This window comes from Anas platyrhynchos, chromosome W, assembly GCF_047663525.1.
Source record: "Anas platyrhynchos isolate ZD024472 breed Pekin duck chromosome W, IASCAAS_PekinDuck_T2T, whole genome shotgun sequence".
Taxonomy (NCBI): Eukaryota; Metazoa; Chordata; class Aves; order Anseriformes; family Anatidae; genus Anas; species Anas platyrhynchos.
The window spans coordinates 11,669,120-11,694,880 of NC_092620.1; the positions used below are offsets into that span (position 1 = coordinate 11,669,120).

Genomic DNA, 25,761 nt, shown 5'->3' on the forward strand with positions numbered 1-25,761 from the left:
GCAGGAAGATAAGCACCACAAAGTCATTTGTTCATTCCCCCCAGGCAGTTTAAAGACAGTTTAATAGGACAGGTAGGGAGTAGGACGTATCCCCTTTGAGTTGCTAGAACTCCAAGGACAGTTTCTGCACAGCATTCGGTTTGAGTTGGTGGAATTCTTGAGAGAGATTCTCCACAGCTGAGACACAGGACCCATAGGACCCAAAAGGAGGAACAGAAACATTCTTTGTACTGCCAGAGTTGGCCAGCCAGTTTATCCACCGTGGGCTCTTCTAAGTCTTCCCAGGTCATTACTGCCAATGAATTGGCATACAACAACAGTGTGCTCCGTACAAATTTCTGCCACATGGGTCGTGTGCACTTGACTTCATCTGGATCTCTGGGAATCTGTTCTGAGGATAAAGCACAGTTTGCTTTCACATGGAAAGGAATCCAATATACTTGGATTATACTATTATACTATAATAGGCTTCTTCAAGGATATAAACATTCCCCCACAATTGCTCACAATGCTTTTGCAAAAATCTTAGCAGAGATTCCTGTTTCACATCCTGATAGAGGGAAAAAGTCAGGAAAGTGTAAGAGACACAATGGAAAACACTCAGAGAACACTGCTCAACTAAACCCCTATGCATGGGAAGCCAAAGATTGTTCAGGAAATGTACACCGGATTAGCACGCAGTGGGTCTCACCCTCTTTTTAATCCTGCTGGTTGAATACAACCAAGCATATTTTATTTCCTTTTGTGTTCACAGGAATCCTGAGTGAACTGCATGTGGACAGCTGGAGAATCACAAATCAGCAGTTTGGATTGCTAAAACTATGCTTCACCCTGACCTTAATGCAAACCCATTTGGTTTGTAGCCAGAAAGACCCAGAATGGCCATGGTCCCAAGCCCATGTTAAATACGCTGGAATTATGGGAACACGTGCCGTCAGGGAAAACTTAGTTACTGTGGTTGTGCATGGAGCTGAGACATCTCACTGTGACACTGTGACATCTCATAATGACCCTTGGAACCATGCATTGTCACAGTATAGTGCAAGTGTTGGAACATCTCAAAACAAAAAGGACCTAAATCTCACTACTTCAGTTTTACATGTAAACAAAATATTTTCAAAAGATGAATGGAGTTGTAATGATTCTCTTTGGATGGCTGATCTCCAAGCCACTTCAGGCCAGACAATACAAATCAGTTGCCGAATAACTAATGGGTCTACTTACAATAGGCCGACTGAAATTAAGACAATTTATGCTGATTCTTCCAGACCCAAAAATTATAGTACTGATTGTAACAAAATAACTGAACCAAATTCCGACTGTTGGCACAATTTTACTTTCACCAAACCTATAATCATGTACCATCTTTGGGGTTACAGAGACACCAAATTACTATTTGAATTTATGATCGTTACAGCAACATCTATGTCAACTGCAAAGGGTAAGAAGTCTCTGCCCCCACAGATGTTTGAAATTGTACCAACTCTGCCTCCCATTAATCTAACTCCTTCCATCTTCAACACAGGTCCTTACCTAATTAAATATGTGGGCCAATAAAAGGTTCTCTTTAACCCTAGCTGGTATCTAAAAAGGGTAGAGCTAGTGCTGCGCATTAATATCTCAGAAATCAACTCAAGATTTACCACCTTTTTGAGAACTGCCTACACCAGCTGGTTATCAGGGTTACATGGACGTTCTCTGAAACAATCTCAGCGCATGCCACGAGATGCCACTGGATTATTGGGAACAGGAATAGGTATATTAAATAGCATTGATGCCAAGGTCCTAATGAGTAGAATAACTGCTACTACAGATGACCTAAGGAAATTGGAACGACTGATAAAATCACCCTTATCGGCCTTAGGAGCAAGCCAATGGCTCCTATCAGACATTTTACCCCACTGGAAACAAATTGAAGAAAATGATAATCAATTAATTGTAAATACCCTCGGAAAAACCCAAGGTGATACTTCCCTTGCCTTGAGTTGTATCCAAGTGCATTTATGGATACAGTCTGTAGCAGCACCTATTATTAGAGAGGGAGGAACCTTACCCATTGAAATTTGAAAATTCATAGAATCATAGAATCATAGAATGGCGACTTGGGTTGGAAAGGACCTCAAAGATCATCTATTTCTAACCCCCCTGCCATAGACAGGGACGCCACCCACTAGATCAGGTTGCTCTGATTTATTGATTTGGGATAATGCTTCAGAATTTGAAGAAGAGTTTGAAGCATGATGGCAATTAGTCAACTTTACCTATTATGCAGAAAGTGATAAATTTATTGCCTTTATACTTACCATAAGCAATGCCACAGTATACAATATATATCCAATTATTGCATTAGGACTCAATCATAATGAAACTATACTCTATCCTAAGGAGCATAAACTATGGGCCCATCGAAAGGGAGGAAAGTGGCAGATGATTGATGTAAATGCATGTATTGTGTGCAAACAAAAAGGCTTCATTTGTGAAAGTAACACTCTCGAAGCCCAAGACATCTGCCTTGACACTGAACAAAACATTTGTCACTTTGAGATATATCCCAATGAAACCCCTGAAACTGTACTTGTATATATTGGAAAAGGCTGTTTGCATGAGAACCCATTGTGATTCTATAGTCATAGATAATACTACTGTAGATACAAGTAATCACTCGAATGTTTGTGTTTGTAATTTTACCAAAATTCTAGGATGTGATTTTAGTTACTCAGCTTCCGTCACCTCTTACCAACTTATTACATCCAGTTATACTCTACTTCATGACCTGCTGCCTACCCCTATTGGTATTAACCTTACACTGGTGAAGAAACTACTACAACAGTTGCTGAAACACGTGCAGGAAAATGAACAAAAGACTCTGATTACTGTCCATCATGATATAGAAAAAGTACGTCAAGTGTTGGAAGGAGTGAAGGATGAAAAACACTGTTGGTGGGACACTTTGTTTTGATGATTGCCAACTGCCACAGGAATCTTCAACAAGATGCTTCACCCTGTTTTTGTTTTATTAATACTCACTGTATTGTGTTTCATATTGACAGTATCCCTGTATGTCAAACTTTGGATTATGATGAAACGTATGTTTCATCTAGTATCCCTACAAGATGTACATATACTCGATAACCCTCATCACAAGGACATATGTGATACACCCGATACATTCCAAATGTCCTGAATCTTGAGTGACTATAGTCATGGGGTGGATGGTGTGGAATAATTGCCTGAGGTGACTTAGAAATTAACTTATATTATAATATCAGAACACACCTCCATCCCAAAGGCTACCCGCCTCCAAGGTGTAACCATGCCTCACTGAGCTTGCTCTTTAATTTTTTTTCTAGTCTATACCTTTAAAAACAAAGCAAGAAGATTTCGCACCAATCATAACAAATGTATGTGTGACTAGTATCATTCAAGCTCCACCTAAAAGACAGAAAATTATATAAATTAGCTTCAGGGAGAGAAGATGTTAGGGAAGATACCATCGCGAAAGATACCTTCTGTGTTCTGGGGTCAGTCGACAGGCTGAGTCTGTCTTCTCCTCCACTGGAAAGCATTTGAGTAAGATTCGTACACTTGGTTATGCCAAGTGCCTCCCCAGGAAACTTAGAAATCTCTATAGAGTCTCTTTATATCTTTTAACGCATTTGTAGCCAGGCTGTGTTACTCATAATTTTGGGATTTGCACGTGCTTTACAGACAGTGAATTTATCACCAGCAATCCAAAGAACCTGTGAACATGTTGCTTTAATGAATTGCACAACTGACCAATCTAGCCGTGGTAATTCTCATTGAATGTGACCAAACTCTTTAAGTGTGGCCATGGTAGTTCATGGAATGCGACTAGACTGAGGGTATATTATGTTATTTGTGCATCTGTACTCATAGAATCATAGAATATCCCGAGTTGGAAGGGACCTATAAGAATCATTGAGTCCAACTGCTGGCACCACATAGGTCTACCCAAAAATTCAGACCATATACGTCTTCCCAGGTCATTACTGCCAATGAATTGGCATACAACAACAGTGCGCTCCGTACAAATTTCTGCCACATGGGTTGTGTGCACTTGACTTCATCTGGATCTCTGGGAATCTGTTCATTGTTGTGAGAAATATCCCAATAATTTTCTAAGACAGGGTCTCTTGTGAAGCTGATTTATTCACAATTGCAATGGCAGGTGTCCTGCAAGGAGGGGTGTGCAGCAGAAGTGTATCGTAGCCCTATATCCCCTATTACCCGATGCTTGATTCCTCACTGGCTGAGTACTATAGGTTCACAACCTACCCGACGCTTGTTACTATGCCCTGTATGTGCAGTTTTATATGACTAACATTCCCTGTGCAATCGCTTTTAAATATGCAAAGTTAGTGGAATTTTACACTGCAAAAACATAACTTTAATTCTTACAGTTCCCCCTTCGTCTTTTCTTACTCCTATTGTTGGTTTTGAACCTCTTCACATCCCCCACTCGAGTTTTTCCAACATTAGGGCACAATATTTTTCTTCGGATGTCATGGGAGATGACAGTCTCTGCCAAGAACATACATTTTTGATATGTCATACAAGGAATAATACAAGGAATAAGCAAGCAGATCAAAATACACAGTACTATTATTACTAGAATACTAACAAATAGTTGCTTGAGCCAATCCCATCCAGGCAACCACGAGGTCAATTTTTCCCAAATGTCTCTAAATCCCCACGAAGTGTCGTCTTGGGCCACCTCATGTAAGACCTTGGTTTTCTCCCAAATATTTCTGAGATCAGTCTCAATTCGCCCCGTTTGGTCTACATACATACAGGAACTGGCAAGCTGCAAGTTGCAAAGTGCAAGGCCAGTTATAAATCCAGTACCAGTAGATTCTGGAATACCATCTTTAACAGACTTGTCACCTCCTCTTGCAGTGCCTGGATCGCATCTAGAGTGCTATTTTCTAATTCTTTGACTACAGCTGAGATATTCACAATGTCTTTTTCTAATTCATTCACCCCTAACCAAGGGAAAAACCACCTCACAAAACTTTGAAACGCTATTCCTCTCTCCACTAGAGGAAGTCCTCTTGATTCTGGGTAGGTGGGTCCCAAGGACGCCTGTGCTTTGGCTTTGAATATCCTCAACAATGGTTACGTTTGGAATTATTGCCCCCAGGGTGCAAGCTCCCTTCCATCCTAGGGGCAACACCTACCGGGCCCTATTACCACATAGCCAATACCACCCTTTGTAGTTCGGGACTGGTCATCCAGTTACCAAATGATTCCCGCGCAGTTTTTGGTGTGCATTATATATATTATCACTCCTGTAATTACCACATTCGGAACAATATGAATAATTTCCTACATCACAGGTAACATTTCCACACCTAGGTTCAGTATTACTGCTCTCTGAATTTCCATCAGTATTTTTTAAAAGACACCTTTGATAACAAGTTATATTGTAACCAGGATTACGTGTAGGAAGCTCAACTTCAAAATCTATTCTCTTCCAGGGCTGGGCAAAATCCATCGCTTTTAGAGATCTAGAGAATCCAGAGACGATTGCTGCTGGTAACAGAATAGCAAAGACAAGGGCTTTTTAGTATACCTAGGCATCTGTTTGCAAATCCAACAGTTATTTTCATAGAATCATATAATAACCCGAGTTGGAAGGGACCCATAAGGATCACCGAGTCCAACTCTTGGCTTCACACAGGTCTACCCAAAAATTCAGACCATATGACTAAGAGCACAGTCCAAATACTTTGTAAACTCTGACAGGCTTGGTGCTGTGACTACTTCCCTGTGGAGCCTGTTCCAGTGTGCGACAAAACTCTCAGTTAAGAACCTCTTCCTAAAATCCAGCCTGAACCTCCCCTGTCACAGCTTGACACCATTCCCTTGGGTTCTATCATTGGTCATTAAAGAGAATAGATAAGTGCCTGCCCCTCCACTACCCCTCACAAGGAAGCTGTAGGCTGCAATGAGGTCTCCCCTCAGCCTCCTCTTCTCCAGGCTGAACAGGCTAAGTGCCCTCATCCACTCCTCATACGTCTTCCCCTCTAGGCCCTTCACCATCTTTGTAGCCCTTCTCTGGACAGTCTCCAATAGTTTCACATCCTTTTTGTACTGTGGTGCCCAAAACTGCACACAGTACTCGAGGTGAGGCCGTGCCAGCACAGAGTAGAGCAGGACAATCACTTCCCTCGACCGACTAGCGATGCCATGCTTGATGTACCCCAGGATACGCTTGGCCCTCCTGGCTGCCAGGGCACACTGCTGGCTCATGTTCAGCTTGCTGTCAACCACAACCCCCAGATCACTCTCTGCGGGGCTGCTCTCCAGCGTCTCGTCGCCCAGTCTGTACATATAGCCAGGGTTGCCCCGTCCCAGGTGCGGGACCCGGCACTTGCTCGTGTTAAACTTGATGTGTTTGGTGATTGCCCAGCTCTCCAATCTGTCCAGATCTCTCTGCTAGGCCTTTCCATCCTCAACAGAGTCAACAACTCCTCCAAGTTTAGTATCATCAGCAAATTTGCTCAAAACACCTTCTAGTCCTACATCCAAATCGTTTATAAAAACATTGAAGAGGACTGGCCATAAAATGGAGCCCTGGGGGACCCCACTAGTGACCATCAGCCAGCCTGATGAGGCCCCATTTACCACAACCCTTTGAGCCCTGCCTGTCAGCCAATTGCTCACCCATCGTAGGATGCTTTTGTCTAGCTGTATGCTGGACATTTTGTCCAGTAGGATCCTATGGGAAACTGTGTCAAAAGCTTTACTGAAATCCAAAAAGATCACATCAGATGGCTTCCCTTGATCTTATCGTAAAAGGAAATCAAATTTGTTAGGCAGGACCTTCCCCTCGTGAACCCATGTTGGCTGGGACCAATGACTGCAGGTCATTGTAACGGGGGTGTAATTGTCATGGGGGTATGTGGGGCTGGGATAACAGTGCTACTTTTTGGGGACACCAAGCTGAGACTAGGGATAGAATGATCACTGGGCAATACACCAAAAGCGTGTAATTATTAATAGTTTCTGAGGTAGCGTTCCCAAAGTATGGAGGTGACAGCAATGCTGAGTACAAATACCAGGTTAGTCTCATGGCCAGCAATTTTATCATATCATAAGCCAGTGTTACACCGTACAGCAAAATAATAACCCTAAACCAGCCCCTGGAAAGGATAAGCAGCACAAGAGGGAACACATACACTAAGTAATGTGCTATATAATTCAGTTTGGAAAACAGGCACAGCAGACCTGAGATCACAAAAATCAGTATTGTGATTAACAACTATTAAACTGATGTAACGCTTCTAAAATTTTTGTTTTAACATGCTCTGGTCAGATCTTTTATCTCAACCTTTCGAGCCCCATGCTGGGTGCCAAAAGCAACTGGTGTGGTTTAACCCAGCCAGCAGCTAAGTACCACACAGCCATTCGCTCCCCCTCCCTCTCTGGGATGGGGGGAGAGAATCAGATAAAAAATGAAGCCTGTGGGTTGAGATAAAGACAGGTTATTAGGTCAGGAAAGAAAGGAAAATAATATTAATTATTATAATAGTACTACTAATAATAATGTGTACAAAACAAGTGATGCACAATGCAATTGCTCACCACCCTCTGACCAATACCCAGCCTATTCCCAAGCAGCCGACCCCCCCACCCCGGCTAGCCACCCCTATATATTGTTTAGCATGACGTCAGATGGTATGGAATACCCCCTTGGCCAGTTTGGGTCTGCTGTCCTGGGTCTGTACCCTCACAGCTCCTGCTGCACCCTCAGCCTGCCCACTGGCAGAACAGCGTGAGAAGCTGAAATGTCCTTGGCTTAGTGTAAGCACTGCTCTGTGGGCGGATACTGACATGAGGTCACCGAAACCATCACTTGGGTATGATAAGCAGGTAGGACCTTGGGAGCTGTGGGAGAAGGTGGGCAGCATGAGCTGTTGATGTGAGTTTGCTCAGTCATGATGTGTTGATTGCTAGGTTGCTTGTCATCTTTAATACTTGACTGGGAAGTTGCATAGTTGTATGGACTGCACCCAAGTGAGCCTCACCAGGTTGAACATGGCCTGGTGAAGACATCTTCACCAGATGTGGGCATGCATCATTGTAAGCTATAAAGAACCAGCAATTTTATCATATCATAAGCCAATGTTACACAATATGTCAAAATAATAACCTTAAATCAGCCCCCAGAAATGATAAAAAGCGTGACAGGGAATACATACAGTAAATAATATGCTATACAAAACAATTTGGAAAACAGACAGCAGACCTGAGATTTTAAAAAATCAGCACTGTGATTAGCAAATATTAATCTTGTCTAATGCTTATAACAATTTTGTTTTAACACGTTTTGGTTAGATCTATTGTTATCCCAACCCTTTGTGCCCCAAGTTGCGCACCAAAATGACTGTTGTGGTTTACTCCAGTAAGCAGCAAAGTACCACAGCCATTTGCTCACATCCCCCCGCCAGTGGGATGGGGGAGATAATCTGGAGGAAAAAAAGTAAAAGCTCATGAGTTGAGATAAAGACAGTTTAATAGGACAGAAAATGAATGTAAATAATAATAATAATGATAATAATAATAATAATAAGATAATGTTCAAAGTAAGTGATGCAAAATGCAATTGTTTACCACCCGCTGAACAATGCCCATCCCCTCTGTTATAAATGAGGTCTCAACTCAATCTGAATTTTGTAGTATTTATAAAACAAATATTTCTAAAAGGTATAAAAGGCAAGTAAACAGCACTGGGTGTGCGGGGAGTCTACGCTCCACCAACATGCACACACAAACATCAAACATTCTAAATATACAGAACATTGCTTTACATACTAAACCCGAGTATGCCTATACATATGTACAATCAGGAAAGGTAACAAACAATCCTTTAAGTTCCATGACTTAACAGTCTCCATTTTCCATTCGTTGGGCTTTATGTATCCCGTTCTTCCCAGATTGAAGAAAAGCATATCCATCTCCTTTTCAAGGCCAATAGGCCTGGGTCAAAAGGCACGTTCAGGTCAGCAGGGGGCATAACAGCAAAAGCCTTCGATGGCTGTAGCAGCAGAGGGGCCGATGGCGATGGCGTAGCAGTCGGATCAGTAAAGGAGCCCGCAGATTCCTCACTATCTGGCAAACCACATGCTTCTGATTGTGGCTCCACATGGCTCTTTAAGGCCTCAGAGACTGCTCACCAGGTGCTGAGCAATCCCACTGCAACCTTGCCATTTTTAGTTGCAGAGTCCCACACCTTGACCTCAGTTTGGTCCCATATTTCAGGCTCATAAACTGTCCGATTGTTAATAAGGAGAATGTGATAAATTAGTAGGGGTTTGTTCATTGTCCTTGAGAATTTAAAGAATCTACTGAGGAGATAAGGTTTCACAACTCACGGCATTGTAACATGGGGACAAATGGGGAAGGGGGGTTGGGTAAACATCCTTGTTAAAACAAAGATTCTGTAAGATACCACCCATCCACCGCAAGACATCTTGTTTTGCCCCCACCTGAACACAAGCACAACGCGTGATCACTGGAGGAAGAATAACGACCCCCAACAACAGACTGCGCAGCCTCAGAACAAGTCTCGACAAGGCGACAAGGCGACAGGTCTCGACAAGTCAACAGGTCTCGACAGGTCAACAAGTCTCGACAAGCCGGAACTTCAATGCTATAAAACAGCAACACTGGAAAGGGGAAGTTGCGTGTCGTGGTGGAGCGGAGACTCCCCAGCCGCCCAGCGCTGTTTTGCTTGTATCTGCTTACTCAATTAATAAATATACCTAATGGACCAGAAAATTGGCGTGGTCTAATTTATGACAATTTGGTGCCGTGACTCGGATAAAGGCATCAGACTGAGGCGCATTTCAGGGGAGGCGCCCCGCCGAGTTCGGCGGCCTCTGAGAACGCAGGCCTCACTCGGGACCTTTTACCGACGAACCCTAAATTGGATACAAGCAAATAAAACCGGTAAACCTCAGGCAACCTTTGTGCACGAAGACCGAACGAAGACTCAGAGGAGGAGTGAGTAAAAAACAATAGGCCGGTGTTCCGTTCGGTTGGGGTTGGGTTTCCCAGAGTGTGACAACTGAGACGTCCAATTGCGGACGAAGCGAGAGTGGACCCCTCGGTAGTGCGGTTCCCACATCCCGCGAGGGACTGGGCCACGAAAAGGGGGAGTGTGTGTGTGTGTCTGTGTGTGTGTGAGGGCACTCTGGAAGATGGGCCAGAAAAAGAGTAAGCTTTCTGGTTCCATGGGTGGGGGAAATAGTGGTAAGGATATGTCCTCCATTCCCCCCGATAGTCCTCTAGGAATAATGATTAAAAATTGGAATGATTCCCCTTCTAGGCAGGGAAAGAGTAAAATTAAAATGATTCATTATTGTGTGGAAGCGTTGTGGTGTAAATGCCTGAAGTAACTAGGAAAATAAAACTAACATTCACGTTTTTAAGGAAAAGGTACAGCTTTGAAGAGGCTTTCAGGGTAGGGCATAACTGCATTATCTGAGCGTTCCCTAGGCTCCCAACCTTAGATGCTATCGCGCTGGGGAAACTCGGTGTGCTAGCTCTAAGGAACACCACGGAGCGTGGAGTGGAGTGGAGACACCACGGCTAGGCTCTGTAATCAGGTGGGGCCTCGATTGTTCTTGTGCACAAAGCTGCACTTTTTGCCACCCTGAGCCAAAGACCTGTCATGTTTTGACAAATGCTGTACCCTAGTGTTCTTTTTGCTCATTATAATATCATTATAATACCAAAACACACCTCCATCCCAAAAGCTACCCGCCTCCAAGGTGCGACCACCCCTCACTGAGCATACGCCCTGAATTTCTCGGAGCCTATTACTTTAAACGGAGACGGGAAAACTTTACACCAATCATAACTAAGATATGCTTGACTAGAGCCACTCAAGCTCCACCTAAACGATAGAAAATAATATAAATTGGCCCAAGAGAGAGGGGATGTTAGGGAAGATACCATCGTCAGGGGAGATACCATCCCGAGGACATACAGCATCCTTAGGACCTCCTGACTCCTGGGATCAGTCGACGGGCTGAGCCTCTCTTCCCCCCCCCATTGGGACGCCTTTGGGTGAGATCTGAATATTTGCTTATAAATCTCTATATAGAGTCTTTGATCCTTTCAACGCGTTTATTTCTAGGCTGTGCACCCATAACATCTATAACACCTATAACATCTGTAACACCTATAACATCTATAACACCTGTAACACCTATAACACCCGTGTATTTCATGCATACTAGCTTGCTTTTGCAGACAGTCACTATCGCCGGCAATCCAAAAGAACCTGATTATCTGTTGCTGTAATAAACCATACTTGATTGCATTGTGATAGCTCTCATTAATGCGACTAGGGTGAGGGTGGTTATCCGTGATAGTTCAGTGTTCTGAATCTAACCAGACCCCCAGACGGTTAATGCATTGTTGGTGAATGTCTGAACGGACCCCCAGGTGGTTAATACGTTTTTGGTGAATGTCTGAGTGGACCCCCAGGCGGTTATTACGCTTTTGGTGAATGTCCGAACGGACCCCCAGTTTTGGTGAATGTCCGACTGGTTCAGTACTCTGAATCTAAACGGGCCCGTGACGGTTAATCAGCTACACCCCTTTAACGCGACAAGCGTGGGGCAATAAACCCATTAAAGGGGACAGTGTTTTCTGGCCCCCGTTTGGCTCCTTCAAAGACTGGATATGCCAGGCCCTAAATATTTATGTAAACTCGAAGGAACCTTACAGCTTAGAGGAAAGTGAATATGCGCACCTCTGGATAAACACAGACACGAGGACGTGCTTATATCCTCTAAAGGAAAAAGAGGGGTGCAAAAAGAGGAGAGAAGATCTGGAAACTCCGATAATACCTCCACCCTATAGTCCTCCCCCCGAGCCCACGGCTCCTGCTCTGAATGGACATAGTGATTCGGAGTCAGACTCTGATCAGGAGCCGTGGGGACCCACAACTAGGAGCCGAGCTAGAAACAGAGAACTGGCTCCTCGACAGAGATTATATCCCCTACGAGAAATAGAGATGGGGGGACCCCAGCCAGGAATGGAATATGTGGCCATCCCCATTAACTCCGGGGACGTCTGAGATTTTAAGAAAAGGACAGGAGGAGGGTAAGCGAGCTTTAATGGCAACTGGCATAATGTTTGCAGCTGCTGAGGAATAATTCTAACTGGAATAATAACTGTACATTGTATATTGTATATATAAAAGCCCGGGCCTTTTTTGTTAAAGTGTTCTTTTATACATATGTAAATATGTAAATATGTAAATATAAGGACTGCCATTGAGGTGTATGTCTAAGGGAACAAAATTTGCCCAGGCATATCATCGGCTCATCAGGTTTAAATGTCCTCAGTGTAATTGTCAAGAGGCAGTTAATTTACAGTGGTCTGATTTTATTTGTGTATCTATATATTGTGGATTTTGGAGGGATTGGGATTGACTAGTAAAGAGCTTCTAGGAAAACAGTGGAATATTAACCACTGTAGATTACAACAGGAAAAGTTCAAAGCAAAGAAATCCCAAGGAAAAGCCCTCTAGGATGTATACTAACACATTGGAGAGGGTACAGAAAGTAAAAGAACTCTTATCAAATATTGTAATCAATGGTGGCCACTTTATAAACTAGAGGATGGAGCGGAGTGGCCCCTAAATGGAACTATTAATTATAACACCATATTACAGTCAATGTTGTTTTTGTGGAAAGAAGAAAAATGGGATGAAATATGGTATATTGATTGATATGTTGTTTCAGTATCTTGGAGGGAAAAGGTATGGAATTAAGTTGGACCCTGACTGAGCCTTTGGTGCTGGTATTAGAAAAGTACAGGCTGGAGAAAGATAAAGGAAGTGTTCAAAGGGTTGCTGAAGGGGTTAAAGGTGTGGCATGTAATATTTAACAGAGCTGTTTGAAATTGAATGAGCAGGGAAAGGTGATGTAGGCATTATCTAAGTAACAGTCTAGAAGTTTTGGTATATTTGCATATTTGCTGTGGTGTTTGGTCAGTTTCCCAAGCATCGGGGAGGGGGGAACAGCCTGCTCCACCAGGGGCCTCTCCAGCGGCCGCAGGGGGGCTTCGGCTCCAGCGCCTGGAGCGCCTCCTCCCCCTCCTTCTGCACTGACTTTGGTGTCTGCGGGGGGGGGGGGGGTTTCTCGCTCTCCCAACTGCTGTTGAGCAGCAGGTTTTTGTTTGTTTCTTTGTTTGTTTGTTTTTGTGGATGTGCTCTCACAGAGGCACTGACTGTATTGCTCATGGCTTGGCTCTGGGCAGCAGTGGGCCCCTTTGGGGCCAGATGAAATTGTCCCTTATCTACCACGGGGAGGTTTCTGGGTTTTTCTCACGGGGGCTGCCACTGCAGTTTCCCACCCTCACACCCCCCCCCCCCCCGAACCTTGCCATCAAACCCAATACACTGGGGCAGCTAAATCGTTACTGACTTGTAAAGTATCAGGGATTAAATTAACTAATGAAACCCTAAATGTAATGGGGGTAGAAGGGACTGGGATAACAGTGCCACTTTTGGGGGATACCAAGCTGAGACCAGGGGATAAAATGATCACTGGGCAATTATTCTATGTATCCAAAGCGGAAACTAACTTGTTGGGAAGGGATTTGATGATGAAATTAGGCATTCAAATAGTAAATTGTTAGACTGGAATAACAGTGTTATTAATGGAGTGCTCTCAGGCCCTGAGAGCAAACGTATATTCACCTCTGACTGGAAAGACCCTGAAATGGGGGCGGAAGCAACAATATAGGTGGACAATTTTACCTCAGGGGTTTACAGGGCCATCTATCTATTTGGGTAAATTCTAAAAAAGATTTTTGAGCAATTACAAATATGTGGAAAATCGATACTCCCTGATGGGAGAGAAATGCTGAATAAAGTGATAATGAGGCAAATATTAACTGTTTTACATCAGAAGAGTCATTGGGAGGTGCAAGCAATGTGTGATGTTCTAAGAAAGCATGTCTGTGTAGGAATATATACTTTAGGGAAGCACACATGCAGAGGATATACTATATGTCAAAAGGGTAAATAAAAAGGTCTTCTGTAACCTATCTAGAGGGGGATGGGAGCCAGGGCTTTGACCTTTCCAAAGTATACAGGTAGACTTTACTGAGTTACTTGTTTGTCCTAATTGACCACGTGACTGAATGGGTGTAAAGCTTTACTGCAAGGATTAAAGAAGGATTGAGTGGGACTTTCACAGCCCCTGGCACCCCTCCTCTTCTGGAAAGCTAGAGCGAATGAATGGTGAAATTAAGAAACAACTAACAAAACTTATGCTGGAAACTAAGGCTTCTTGGGTAAAATGCTTACCCCTTGCACTGTTAAACATATGGATGCAGCCCAGAACTGATGTAGGAATTTCTCCTTTTGAAATGCTATATGGTATGCCCTATGACTTGGAATTACCACTTGATCACCCTCAATTCTAATTAGGACTTGGAAAGAGACTTTTTTAACACCACGATGGGGAAGGTCCCTATGTTGTTATGCTTTCTATAGAAACAGTCGTCCGGACTGCGGAGAAAAGATGGACACATGCCAGCCGTGTTAAAGGACCCATCTGTGACGAGAAGTGGGAGATCGCTCCAGGAAACAAAGACCTGAAGCTCACATTGCGACGAACTCGATAGGTACTGTGGGTTAAGGTAGAGGCTCTGCCCTGAAGAACACTACTGCTGCCGAGAAGAACTAAAACCTCGTAGTTGGCTGCAACCCAACTGACGAGTGAGGCAGAGGAGTGAATAAGTGGGGAAAGAAATGGGCCTCAGCCATTCCTATCGGTATTTGGGGGTTCTCGCAGTGATTTCATCCTGCATAGCGACTCAACACCACCCCCACCAACCTTTTAAATGGACTTTAAGTCGATTCGAAGATCAACAGGTTATTGCAACCCAGATAACATTGAGGGGGCCAAGCTTTACTTCTACAATATGTCAGCTGATCTCGAGGCCCCAGTGCTGGGAATATATGGGATTTTATTTCTGCCCAAGTTCTAACCCAGGAAAGGGGTACTGTAAATGCCTGAACTTGTATTATTGTGCATACCGGGGGTGTGAAACCATTGCTACAGACTGGACACTCGGGGCTGGTCGTGATAAATTCTTACAAGTGGGATATGGGCTGCAAGGTTGTAACCGACAATTGGATCTCTATTACAGGTGGCGAAGGCATGGTATAGGGTATACAGGAACCTTCCACAGAAATAAGGAAATTTGCAAGGTTCTATATATAAATATAACAAACTCGGACGATACTAGCTGGGTACTAGGAAAAATGTCAGATTTTAAGAACACGGAACAGATAGGGGAGGACTCATACTAATAAAGAAGGAAAAACCCAAGACTTCCAAGGCAGTCGGGACTAATAAAGAGTTAATAGGGGAAGGTTTGGTTGTCCAGACTGTAAAGATACCTGGGACTGCCCAACCTACTACAGTGTTTTCTAATAAGTCGACAGAGTTATCCTTTCCCACACTGCTTCCAAGCATTGTGAATAAAGAAAGGGGTTGTACCCAAGAGTAGTATGTGGAAAGTTATAAATGCTAGTTTCCAGGTACTAAATCAAACTAATTCTGAGATAACTGAAGGGTGCTGGCTATGTGTAAGTGTTAAGCCACCATATTATGAAGCTATAGGAGATATGGGGAGGTCTGAATATTCAAACGAGTCAAATCCTTCCAAGTGCAGTTGGGGTCAGGAAATCGGGATAACTTTGACTCAAGTTACGGGAAAAGGTAGATGTATCGGCACAGTTCCAAGAGATAAAAATGATATGTGCCATGCCACTGAAAAAAAAAAAAATAAATAAATAAAAAATGGACCAAACACACAAATGGTTAATTCCTGCAAATAACACTAGGTGGGTATGTTCATCATTGGTAGTCACTCCTTGCCTATCTTTAAAATTGTTTAGCACATCTCATGATTTTTGTGTACAGGTGGTCATTATACCAAGGATTCTATACCATACTGAAGAGTATATGTATACCCATCACACAGTGGCTGAATACCATCTGGTAAAGAGGGAGCCTATTACGGCCATCACCTTAGCCACTTTAATGGCCTCGGGGCTGCAGGTGCAGGACTAAATTGTGGGAAGGATTAGAAAAATGCAAAAGGGAAAATGAGGCTCGTCAGAATTGGTATGAATCCTGGTTTAATTACTCACCTTGGCTTACTACCCTGCTATTAACCATAGCGGGGCCCTTGTTGTTACTTATATTAACACTGACTTTTGGACCGTGTATATTCAATCGAGTAATTGCAATTGTGAAATGTCGATTAGAAGCTGCTTATCTTATGCTTGTGCGTGCTAAGTATGAATCTCTTGAGCAGGAGGAGGACAACGCAGAAACTTTGATGCTCAGCAAGCAAATATTGCAAAAATTCAATGAACAAAATATGTTAGAAAAAGAAAAAGGAGGGATTGTGATAAATTAGTAGGGGTTTGTTCATTGTCCTTGAGAATTTAAAGAATCTACTGAGGAGATAAGGTTTCACAACTCACGGCATTGTAACATGGGGACAAATGGGGAAGGGGGGTTGGGTAAACATCCTTGTTAAAACAAAGATTCTGTAAGATACCACCCATCCACCGCAAGACATCCTGTTTTGCCCCCACCTGAACACAAGCACAACGCGTGATCACTGGAGGAAGAATAACGACCCCCAACAACAGACTGCGCAGCCTCAGAACAAGTCTCGACAAGGCGACAGGTCTCGACAAGTCAACAGGTCTCGACAGGTCAACAAGTCTCGACAAGCCGGAACTTCAATGCTATAAAACAGCAACACTGGAAAGGGGAAGTTGCGTGTCGTGGTGGAGCGGAGACTCCCCAGCCGCCCAGCGCTGTTTTGCTTGTATCTGCTTACTCAATTAATAAATATACCTAATGGACCAGAAAATTGGCGTGGTCTAATTTATGACAGAGAATAAGCTGTAAGGTTACCAGGACAGTCTTTGTTTCTAAGGACGTATGATTCCCCATAATGCACAACTGCTTACCAGTGAGAGGCAGTTGTGTGCACGGGTCCACTTCTCTCAGCTCGAGCTTCTCTCCAGCTCCAGTGCGCCTATTTCCAGCGACTTTCTGTACAAGCTTCTCTGAGCAGTTTGCTGAGTTTGGCCGAACCTATCTTCATGAGGCAATCAACGTGCCTGTACCCGTCCAGGTCTCCATTCTCCCAGCCTGTTCCTCTTCACTTCTTTTTCCTGCTTCTTTATTGATGTAACTTCATCGTGTTGCCTCTTTTTTTTTTCTTCCTCTTCTTCTTTCTTGAGGGCAGGCTCCCCTCTTATACCCTTCTCTCCACAGCAGTTCTTTTCCAAACAACTTTTCATTGGTCAGACAACTTTGAATGTAACAACAACAGCAAACACCCAGAAACATTTATGCCTTAATGGCTGGAGAACAAGAAACCCCAGACTGCATGGAGTCTCCTGAATCACCTTTCTTTGTTCCCTCTAAACTCTTATATTCCTGATGGCCTTGTCGTTAAGAGTCTAATGTTATCTCAACCACGGGGTTTTCCAACCCCCATGGCCACATTCCCAAATCTCCCCCTTCTTTATTAATATCAACCATTTTCTCTATACGAATTACTACTCCATATATAACACCTCCCTAAGCAACGGTTCCCCTCCACTCTGGCCAGCCTCCCCATATTAATTGTTCAGCATGACGTCATATGGTATCGAATATCCATTTAGCCAGTTTGGGTCAGATGTCCTGGTTCCGTCCCCTCCCAGCTTCTTGTGCATTGGCAGAGCAGTATGAGAAAGTGATAAGTCCTTGACTTAGTGTAAGCACTGCTCTGCAACAACTAAACCATCAGCGTGGTATCGACATTATTCTCATCCTAAATCCAAAACACAGCACCATAGCAGATTCTATGAAGAAAATTAACTCTATGCCCGCTGAAACCAGGCCAGGCACAAAGGATTTGAGATGACAACACATTTGACTGGAGTGTGGGGTGTGCTAGACCAAATATAGCAGCTGTGTGGTACTTAGCTGCCTACCAGGGTTAAACCACAATAGAGCTATTGATACAAAATACAGAAGGCCTACATAAATACCTCATAAACAGCAAGTTACAGTGAAAATCTACTTATCGCATATCATGAGCTGAATGCTTATAAAGCCGTTTTAAAAATGACACAGTAAACTTAACACATCCTCCTGGTCAAAACTTCTCTAAGGAACAGTGCCCAGAAATTCTGGATGGAACAAGATGAGAACCTACACTGGATTAGTAAGTCTAAATGTTGGTCCCATTAGTTCTACCAAAAATAGCAAACTTGAGGACTTGATGCCCTGTGTGTGATCTGGCCATTAGGGAAAGACAAAGACACATTGTACCAGTATGGCTTACATAGGGATTAGGTAATGAGGTCAAATGATTTAAATGTGGTAACAAAAAAAGTCTTAATCACAGGGAAAGAACAGATATATGTCACCAAAGGAATGAATAAAAAGCACATTACCATTTAAATATACCCTCAAGAGCTTGTAAAATAGGGTGACTACCCGATCCTGAACAGAATTTTCATAGTGTCATTATACCTTCTATCTTACTATAAAATCATTGTTGCTATTGGGAGCTGCATGTAAATGTCAAGATCGTCATATGGGATTACCCAAAACACAAAGGATGGTATAGACCTCTCAACATCAACAAACATCAATTTCACCTACATTGAGCTTTAAAGAAAACAAAACAAAACAAAACACAACCCTCACAGCCCTTACTGTTACAAAAAAAAAAAAATATAGTCTCCTTTATTTTTGAAGGTTAAAGAGTTATGATGATGTTTTGGCAAGCCTATAGAGGAGCTGCCAGTAGTTTTTTGGACTAGATGGATTGTCTTTGACCATGACCAGTTCCAGCTGCTTCAGAGACAAGTGAAAAAAATTCCTAAGAGGCAATTACAAAATAACACAGCCTCAGACAAGATTTCTTCCTGTCTCCCATCAGTTGGAGGTTATTTAAACTACAAACTCAGGTAGAACAGAAACTACCTTTTACAATTGCAGGTGTAAATTTTTTAATTTACATCTATTATTAATTTAATCTACCATCCATACAAACATCCTCTTTAAAATTCTGCTAGGCTTCCAGCATCCATGTCCTCTGGTAACACGTTCCATGTGATAACTGTTCCTAGTTTATTCTCCTTTATCATTTTTAAGTTTTCTCTTTATAACACTGACAGTTCTCAAGTTCATTTCTTTCCCGTAATACAAGAACACAAGCTCGTGATCTTTCTTTTTAACACCATTTGATGGTTAATCCCATCTGTATTCCCCCCTCCCCTTTCCAAATGAGCAAATATATAATTAATTTCTCTGTTCTTCTAGGTAGCATTTCAGATTTGCAAAGACAGAGAGAATAGGATCATAGACTCATAGAAAGGTTTGGTTTGGAAGAGACCTTTAAGATCATTTAGTTCCAAACCCCAGACATGGGCAGGGACATCTCCCACTAGATCAGGTTGCCCAAAGCCCCATCCAACCTGGCCTTGAACATTTCCAGGGATGGGGCATCCACAACTTCTCTGGGCAACCTGTTCCAGTGCTTCAGCCTGAGGAAGAAAATGACAGAACATGACTGGACTGGAAATGTAAAGAAAAAATACCAATCAGCTTACTAAAGGTCTGTAGGGCGTAAGACTGATTTATCCTATTTCAGCAAAAGACTGAACTAATGAAAAAAAAAAAAGTGAGATGTTATTTTTCCAAATGATTATGTAGGTCTTTGTCATTATTAATTGGATAATGCACAAGAAGTGGAGATATGGGTATAAGTTCACTTGCAAAGCAGTGGGCTATTATTATTTTAGTAGAGGGAATTCCTCAAAAAGGAACATCTGGACAGAATGAAACTCTTACAGCTGGTCTTGCAGCTATGTTCTGGCCCACTCTCTAGTGCTCTAGCTCTTCTGTGTGATAAGGCACATTTTTCAAGACTGGAAATGTAGTCCATTGTTAGCAATTCACAACCTAAAATGAATGAGTTCCTGTTTCCAAGGCAGACTATCAAGGCATATTTCAAGAAACATACATGAATTATACTGAAATAAGTAGTAAATTTCAGTATCAGAAATTATTATTAAAAGCCAAACTAGCTGACCACCTAAATATGCTTTTATATTACATGAATATAACAAGTTATCCCATGTAATTATAACTGGAAATATTATCTGTAACTCTAGACAACGTTTATACCAATGTTTACCCACTGAGAAAAAACAGATACACAGCAAGCAACTTTGCAGCGTCAGTCCTCAAAAATGTAATATATGTCACTTTTATTTCCAGAATGTTCTGGTCTTGTTCTCACATTTATTTTGTTTTACATCTCTTTGCAATTTTGTTGTAGTGAACAAGTACAAATTTTACCAGTGATGTTTTACCAAAAATGTTATTCTCCTATTTCTTCTTTTTATTTAAAAAAAATAAAATAAAATACTTATCTGGAATTAATAAAGCTCTGTATTCAGAAAAGCATTTAGCATACTTATGGACAGATGGGAAAAAGTGCAAAAAGACCCCATTAACAAAGTAAACCTATTTTATTCAGCAAATAAAACACTTAAGTAAGGAAATTTTAATGAACTATTATACTTACCTCTCAAAACAACATTTAGTTTTTAAAAAAATTACTTCCTATGGACAAGACAATGTGAAAAAAAGCCCAGACTGACCAACAAACTGCTTTCTCAAGATTCTTAAACAGCTTTAATTGTGCTTTCAACCTAGGGTAGCTGGTATGATACACAGCCCTGATTCTACCTGGGATACAGGTCTGAGTTCAGCAGATCCAGGTAGCTCACGGTTGTTGAAGGAGATCAAACTTCACACTTCATCCCAGCCATACATTTCCTACGCACTGATACTTTTGGGGTCACAGACCCTCTGAGAGTCATTTGAACTCACTAATGCTGAGGAAACCTATCACATCCACAAGTTTGCTAATTTAATGCAATTAATGCATTAAATAATCTGGAGAAAAAAAACAAACATATTGACTACAGTGGATGGGAGAGAAAGTTTGTAGGAACAACACAGCTGACAGAGGCACACTCCACTTGTTAGAAACAGACAAACCAATCTTGATTGCCTGTGCAACCACAGCCCAGGTTGGTAACCCACCTTCTGAAAGGCAAAGCAATCTAAATGCAATCTAGTGTGGGCTATACTTCGATATTTGTCTCAAAATGTTCCTTTTTGCATACCTAGGGATATATCTTCCACCAGTCTCAATGGAAAACAAGCAAACATCACAATAGTCGGAACCCACTAACCTTGGTATGACACTGTAGTTGCTCACACAAAGACCAAGCTAACAAAAATGCTCAATGGTTTGCACAACTGTTGTAAAAACATCCTCCTAGTATATTACTGATGTGTAATATATTTAATATGCTGCATCGCATATGTAAGTGATACAGCAAAATATGTGAATCGTTAACAGTAATGAAAATAAGTATTATGTTCAAGCTACTGTTCTCACTTTGGATTTTAGAAGAGAGAAGAACCCTGCAACGTGGAAAATGCAGCAAAGCATTCTCATCCCTTATTTTCCAAAAGATATATAAAACAGTCAGTAACATGTATTAGAAGTTGACACAGGCCTCAGAAAAATAGTTTTCCAAACTACTACAGTGAGGTTTTCTGAAACCTCAGAGATCTGCAGGAGTTATGCAAATAACTGCAAGACCTATCAGATTCTTCACATGACACACAAGCCATTAAGCACAAATTGAGGGGTTAGGTTTAATACAGCATCCAGCTAACACTGAGCATTTGATTTTTATTGTAGGGTTGAACTGTACTATGAGACATAGCTGCATGAAGACTTGCTGCTCATTTCTTGCCTCATGACAAAACCATGCTAACTTCAGTGCTTTTGACCTCCGTGTCTTTCTTCCATTAAAATCATTTGATTATTCTTTAGCAAGCTCCTGAACACTGAAGAAAATAAAAGACTTTCAAGAAAATATGAGCAGAACTCTACCCTGGTTTAGTAGGTTTCATAGATCTCACAGAGGCCAGGAACAGATGACATATTCCCACTCAAATTAAAGAGTGGAAGTCCCAAGTGACCTGCCTTTCAGTTAGTGAACTTCCCAATTCAGTTCTCCCCATCCAGACAAAATACAGTTAGCACACTAAATGTGACACACACACATCCTTTATTCATGTGTATTCCTAGACAGCAACATACATGCTCCTGCCAGGAGATGCTGGGCAAGATGACAAACACTGGATCCCCAACAGAAAAATAACAACTCAGGCATAAACAGCAAGCACTCTTCTTATATTTTAATTATAAAGAACATGTGAAATAATACCATCAAGCTTTCTGTCACGTGATGGAAGTGTTCAAAGGCATTTCTGTCAGTGCATACTGTAGTGTAATTTTTTGAGAACACAGCTCGTATGCCAGAGAAAAGAGTTATTTCTTTATATTAAAGCCCCTTCCTCCCTCCGTCATCTAATCCCCTCCCACCTCCATGCTAAAGATTCCCCAGGCTCTCCTCCCCCCATCACCTCATCGCCCCCATCCAGACACACCCCACGCGTCTCGTTACCCATCTCAGACCTGACCTGACCTGACCTCTCCCCTCCCCTCCCCTACCAGCCCAGCCCATCCAAACTTCCCTCACGCGTCCCCCTCTCGTTCACCTCACCTTTCTCCCCCCACATTTCAACCCTCTACCCCTGCCGCCGCCCCTCCCTGCCTCCTCCCAGCGCTGCCGCAGCCTCCCCGTCCCCAACGGCTGCCGCTCGCAACCGCCCTCCACCGCCGAGCACGAGCGCTCTCCTGACAATCGCAGCGCGAGCCAGACCCGGCCCCTCCCTGACCCCACGCACACAATGGGCTCCGCAAGCAGCCCCCTCCCCGATCCCCGCTGCGCACTGGGGCGGCGGTACCCAGCCACGGGCTGCGGCCGCTCCCACAGGCCCCTACCGCCGGCCAACCCCCACTGACCATCGCTGCGCTTGATCTCCACGTAGATTCCTATCTGGATCTTGCCGAAGTTGGCCGCTGCCATCGCTTCATGGGGCAGCCGGAGAGAGCGGAGGCGCTGCCGACCAGACACGCAAGAGGCGGAGCAGGCGTGCGCACAGCTACGGCGGCTCTAAGAAAGGTGGGCGGACGGGAGGGAAGAAGAGACGGGGAGAGGGAGGAGGGGGAGAGAAAAGGCACCAACCGGATACAACAGGCGCCAGGAGCTGCTGCGCCTGCGAGCTTCGCCGTGGCGTCACGACGGGACAGGCTTGGGGTGGGGGCAGAAGCGTCGTCATTGCCTTCTTCAGCCGTCTGCGATCTTCTCCTCCCCCTACCTCGGAGGAAGGGGACGCTAGGCCCGCGCAGCTGGGTCTCCCGCCGCGCACCCTGACACTGGGGCGCCTGAAGCGAGGCTGCTTGCCTCGAGGTTCCCAGTGTATTTGTCCCGCGGCCGCAGAGCCACGCGTGGCGAGCTCCGCCTATCCCGCGCCCTCCTCCTCACTCTCCGTGCTGCAGTGCTCCCTCGCAGCCGCTCTTCGCGAGTGGCACACGATGGGCGCTCCCGCTTCGTGGGGGGCCGACGCCCGGCGAGAGAGTCGTGCTCCGGGGCCGGACCGAGGCATGCTCATCGTGGCCGCAGGGCGGCTGTGCTAGCCTATACCTCTCGCACCTGTCCCCGGCTTGCAGACAGGTGCCTGTGTGGCACCAGATGGTGGCTGAGCTGCTCTGAAGTTTTAGTGTAATAGCTTAATTTACCTCATGTCTGCTCGTAGAGGTCCCTTGTGCCAAGTGGAGCAGCTTAAAAGGATGCTTTGTACTTGCTCCCCAACCTGCCAGCAGCTTCAGTCCAAGTAAGGCTGACACAGTGAAAACTCAATAACCAAAGTTATTAAGCAGGTATTTGTTATGGCACCGGGTGTGTGGGGAAGTTCTGCCTAACACACACACACTCTAAGGGTTACTGACAGTGTGCTTATATTAGTGGGAAAAATACATATTCATTTCATTTCCCATGAGTCTCTTGCATATTCATCAGGTCTCTGAAGAATCATTAACAGGTTTCCGCCCCTATTCACATGCGTACTGGAGTCCTTGGGTGGTCCTCCAGTGTACTCTGGTGGTCTTTTGATGAAGGCCAGAAGTCTTCCTCGCTGCTAAACTCCTGCTCCTTCCTTTCTTTGACAGACTTCAGCAGTCAAGCCAGTTCTTGCTGGTTCCATTATCTATGCATACAGTCTTTTACTCCCTTATGTTTGGGGTCGTTAACATACAACTGTGCTAGCTAAGGCCTACAGAATCAACATCCTTTATCTTGTTCACTGTCTCAAGGCCATGGTGACAACAGCATCCATCTATCCCTGCCTCATAACTGCCCCATGCACTTGTACCACTTTAATAGGAACAAAACACACTTCATGTTCCTCATTTCCTTACAGTGGCTCCTGTACTTCAAGCAAGGCACTTCATTAGACATTGTCCCTTGGGTTTCTCCTGCAAGGGTGGTTCCTAATCCGATGAAGCCACCACGGGTTTAAAATTGCTTTTCCTGCACAGCTTTCTAGTCACCTTGAGCAGCAGCACAATTAATACTCCTAAACACACATCTTTGCCCAGCAAAGCCAGTCTATTAAAACTAATTCCCCAATCCAAGCTCCAGCTGGTAATACATAATGAAAGCTGACACCTTGCCACCCTTCTTGAGAGCTGGTGACTCCCAGTGCTCTCTACTGTGTACAGTCAGCTTCTCAGTAAACTCTCATGTTTGGCTATGTCTCTAAATCAAGGAGGAAAATAAAATATGTAAGGTAGCATTTCTGTGGAAACTTTTGAAATTCCACTTTCACGTCATCATCAGAGTGAAGAAAAAAGAGCTTAGGCTGACCATCAAACTTATTTGGATTTTTAAGTCTAGGACTGAGGGAAGACATGGTTTTATTTGTAAACCGAGCAATTGCATCTGGGAGCTGCTGGAATGTGACAAACATGGGAGCCAGTAACGCTGTTTTCATGGTGCTGTTTTGGAAGAAATCCTCGTATGACTGGGTCCCCAGCAAAATGAAGGTAGTGTTCTGGGAAGCTGAGCAGATACAAAAGAAGAGCTTGTTTTCCTCTTTCCCCATCACTGACCTTTCCTGTAGCCAAAGCAGCGTGATATAGCTTACGCCAGAAGATGGACTTTCCTAAAATATGTCTTACCATGCTGGCCCAGTGCTGCAGTACTCACCAGGGAAACGTGGTATGCACTTTCCATTGAGAGGTAAGGACAGGAGTGGGAAACCAGTGGAGAACATTGGATATGTGTGAGGGCTTTTGGAGGCCACTTTATCTTCTCTGGTTGCTCTATGCTGCCTCCATAAAGCAAACAAGCCAGAGTCTGAAACTGTGTCCCTAAATCTATTTCAAAATCACAAGTCACCAGCTGGCAGATGATTATAGTTTATGGCCTTTCTTTCATCAAGCTAATGGAACTTTTGAAATTAATTAATAGGATCCTGAATAGGATCCTGAATAGGATCCTGAAAAAATCCCAGAGCCTTGTTTTATTTCTAAATTAACACATTTTTCAGTGAGATTGGAGATACAGACCTCAGTACTGCCCTCAGTTATACCCACATACCCCCAGAAGGGGGTATGATTGAAGGGAATCATTTCCCCAATAACTGATGGCAGAATATGACATGCAATGATCTGCATGTT

The 25,761-nt window shown here is 43.5% G+C and overlaps 1 protein-coding gene across 13 annotated transcripts in view; it reads right to left on the minus strand.

Moving 5' to 3' along the window:
• Window positions 1-23,759, minus strand: part of LOC101797743 (kinesin-like protein KIF2A) — a 171,616-nt gene extending 147,857 nt beyond the window's left edge. For 3 of the 13 annotated variants that reach the window (XM_072030608.1, XM_072030606.1, XM_072030601.1), the window contains exon 1: window positions 23,267-23,758. In XM_072030608.1, the coding sequence (XP_071886709.1) occupies window positions 23,267-23,360 (94 nt within the window). In that variant the 5' untranslated portion in view covers window positions 23,361-23,758. Of the gene's footprint in view, window positions 1-23,043 lie in introns of all 13 variants that reach the window. The other 10 variants (XR_011805633.1, XR_011805634.1, XM_072030602.1 and 7 more) reach the window with 7 other exon arrangements.
• Between the last annotated feature and the right edge of the window lie 2,002 nt (window positions 23,760-25,761).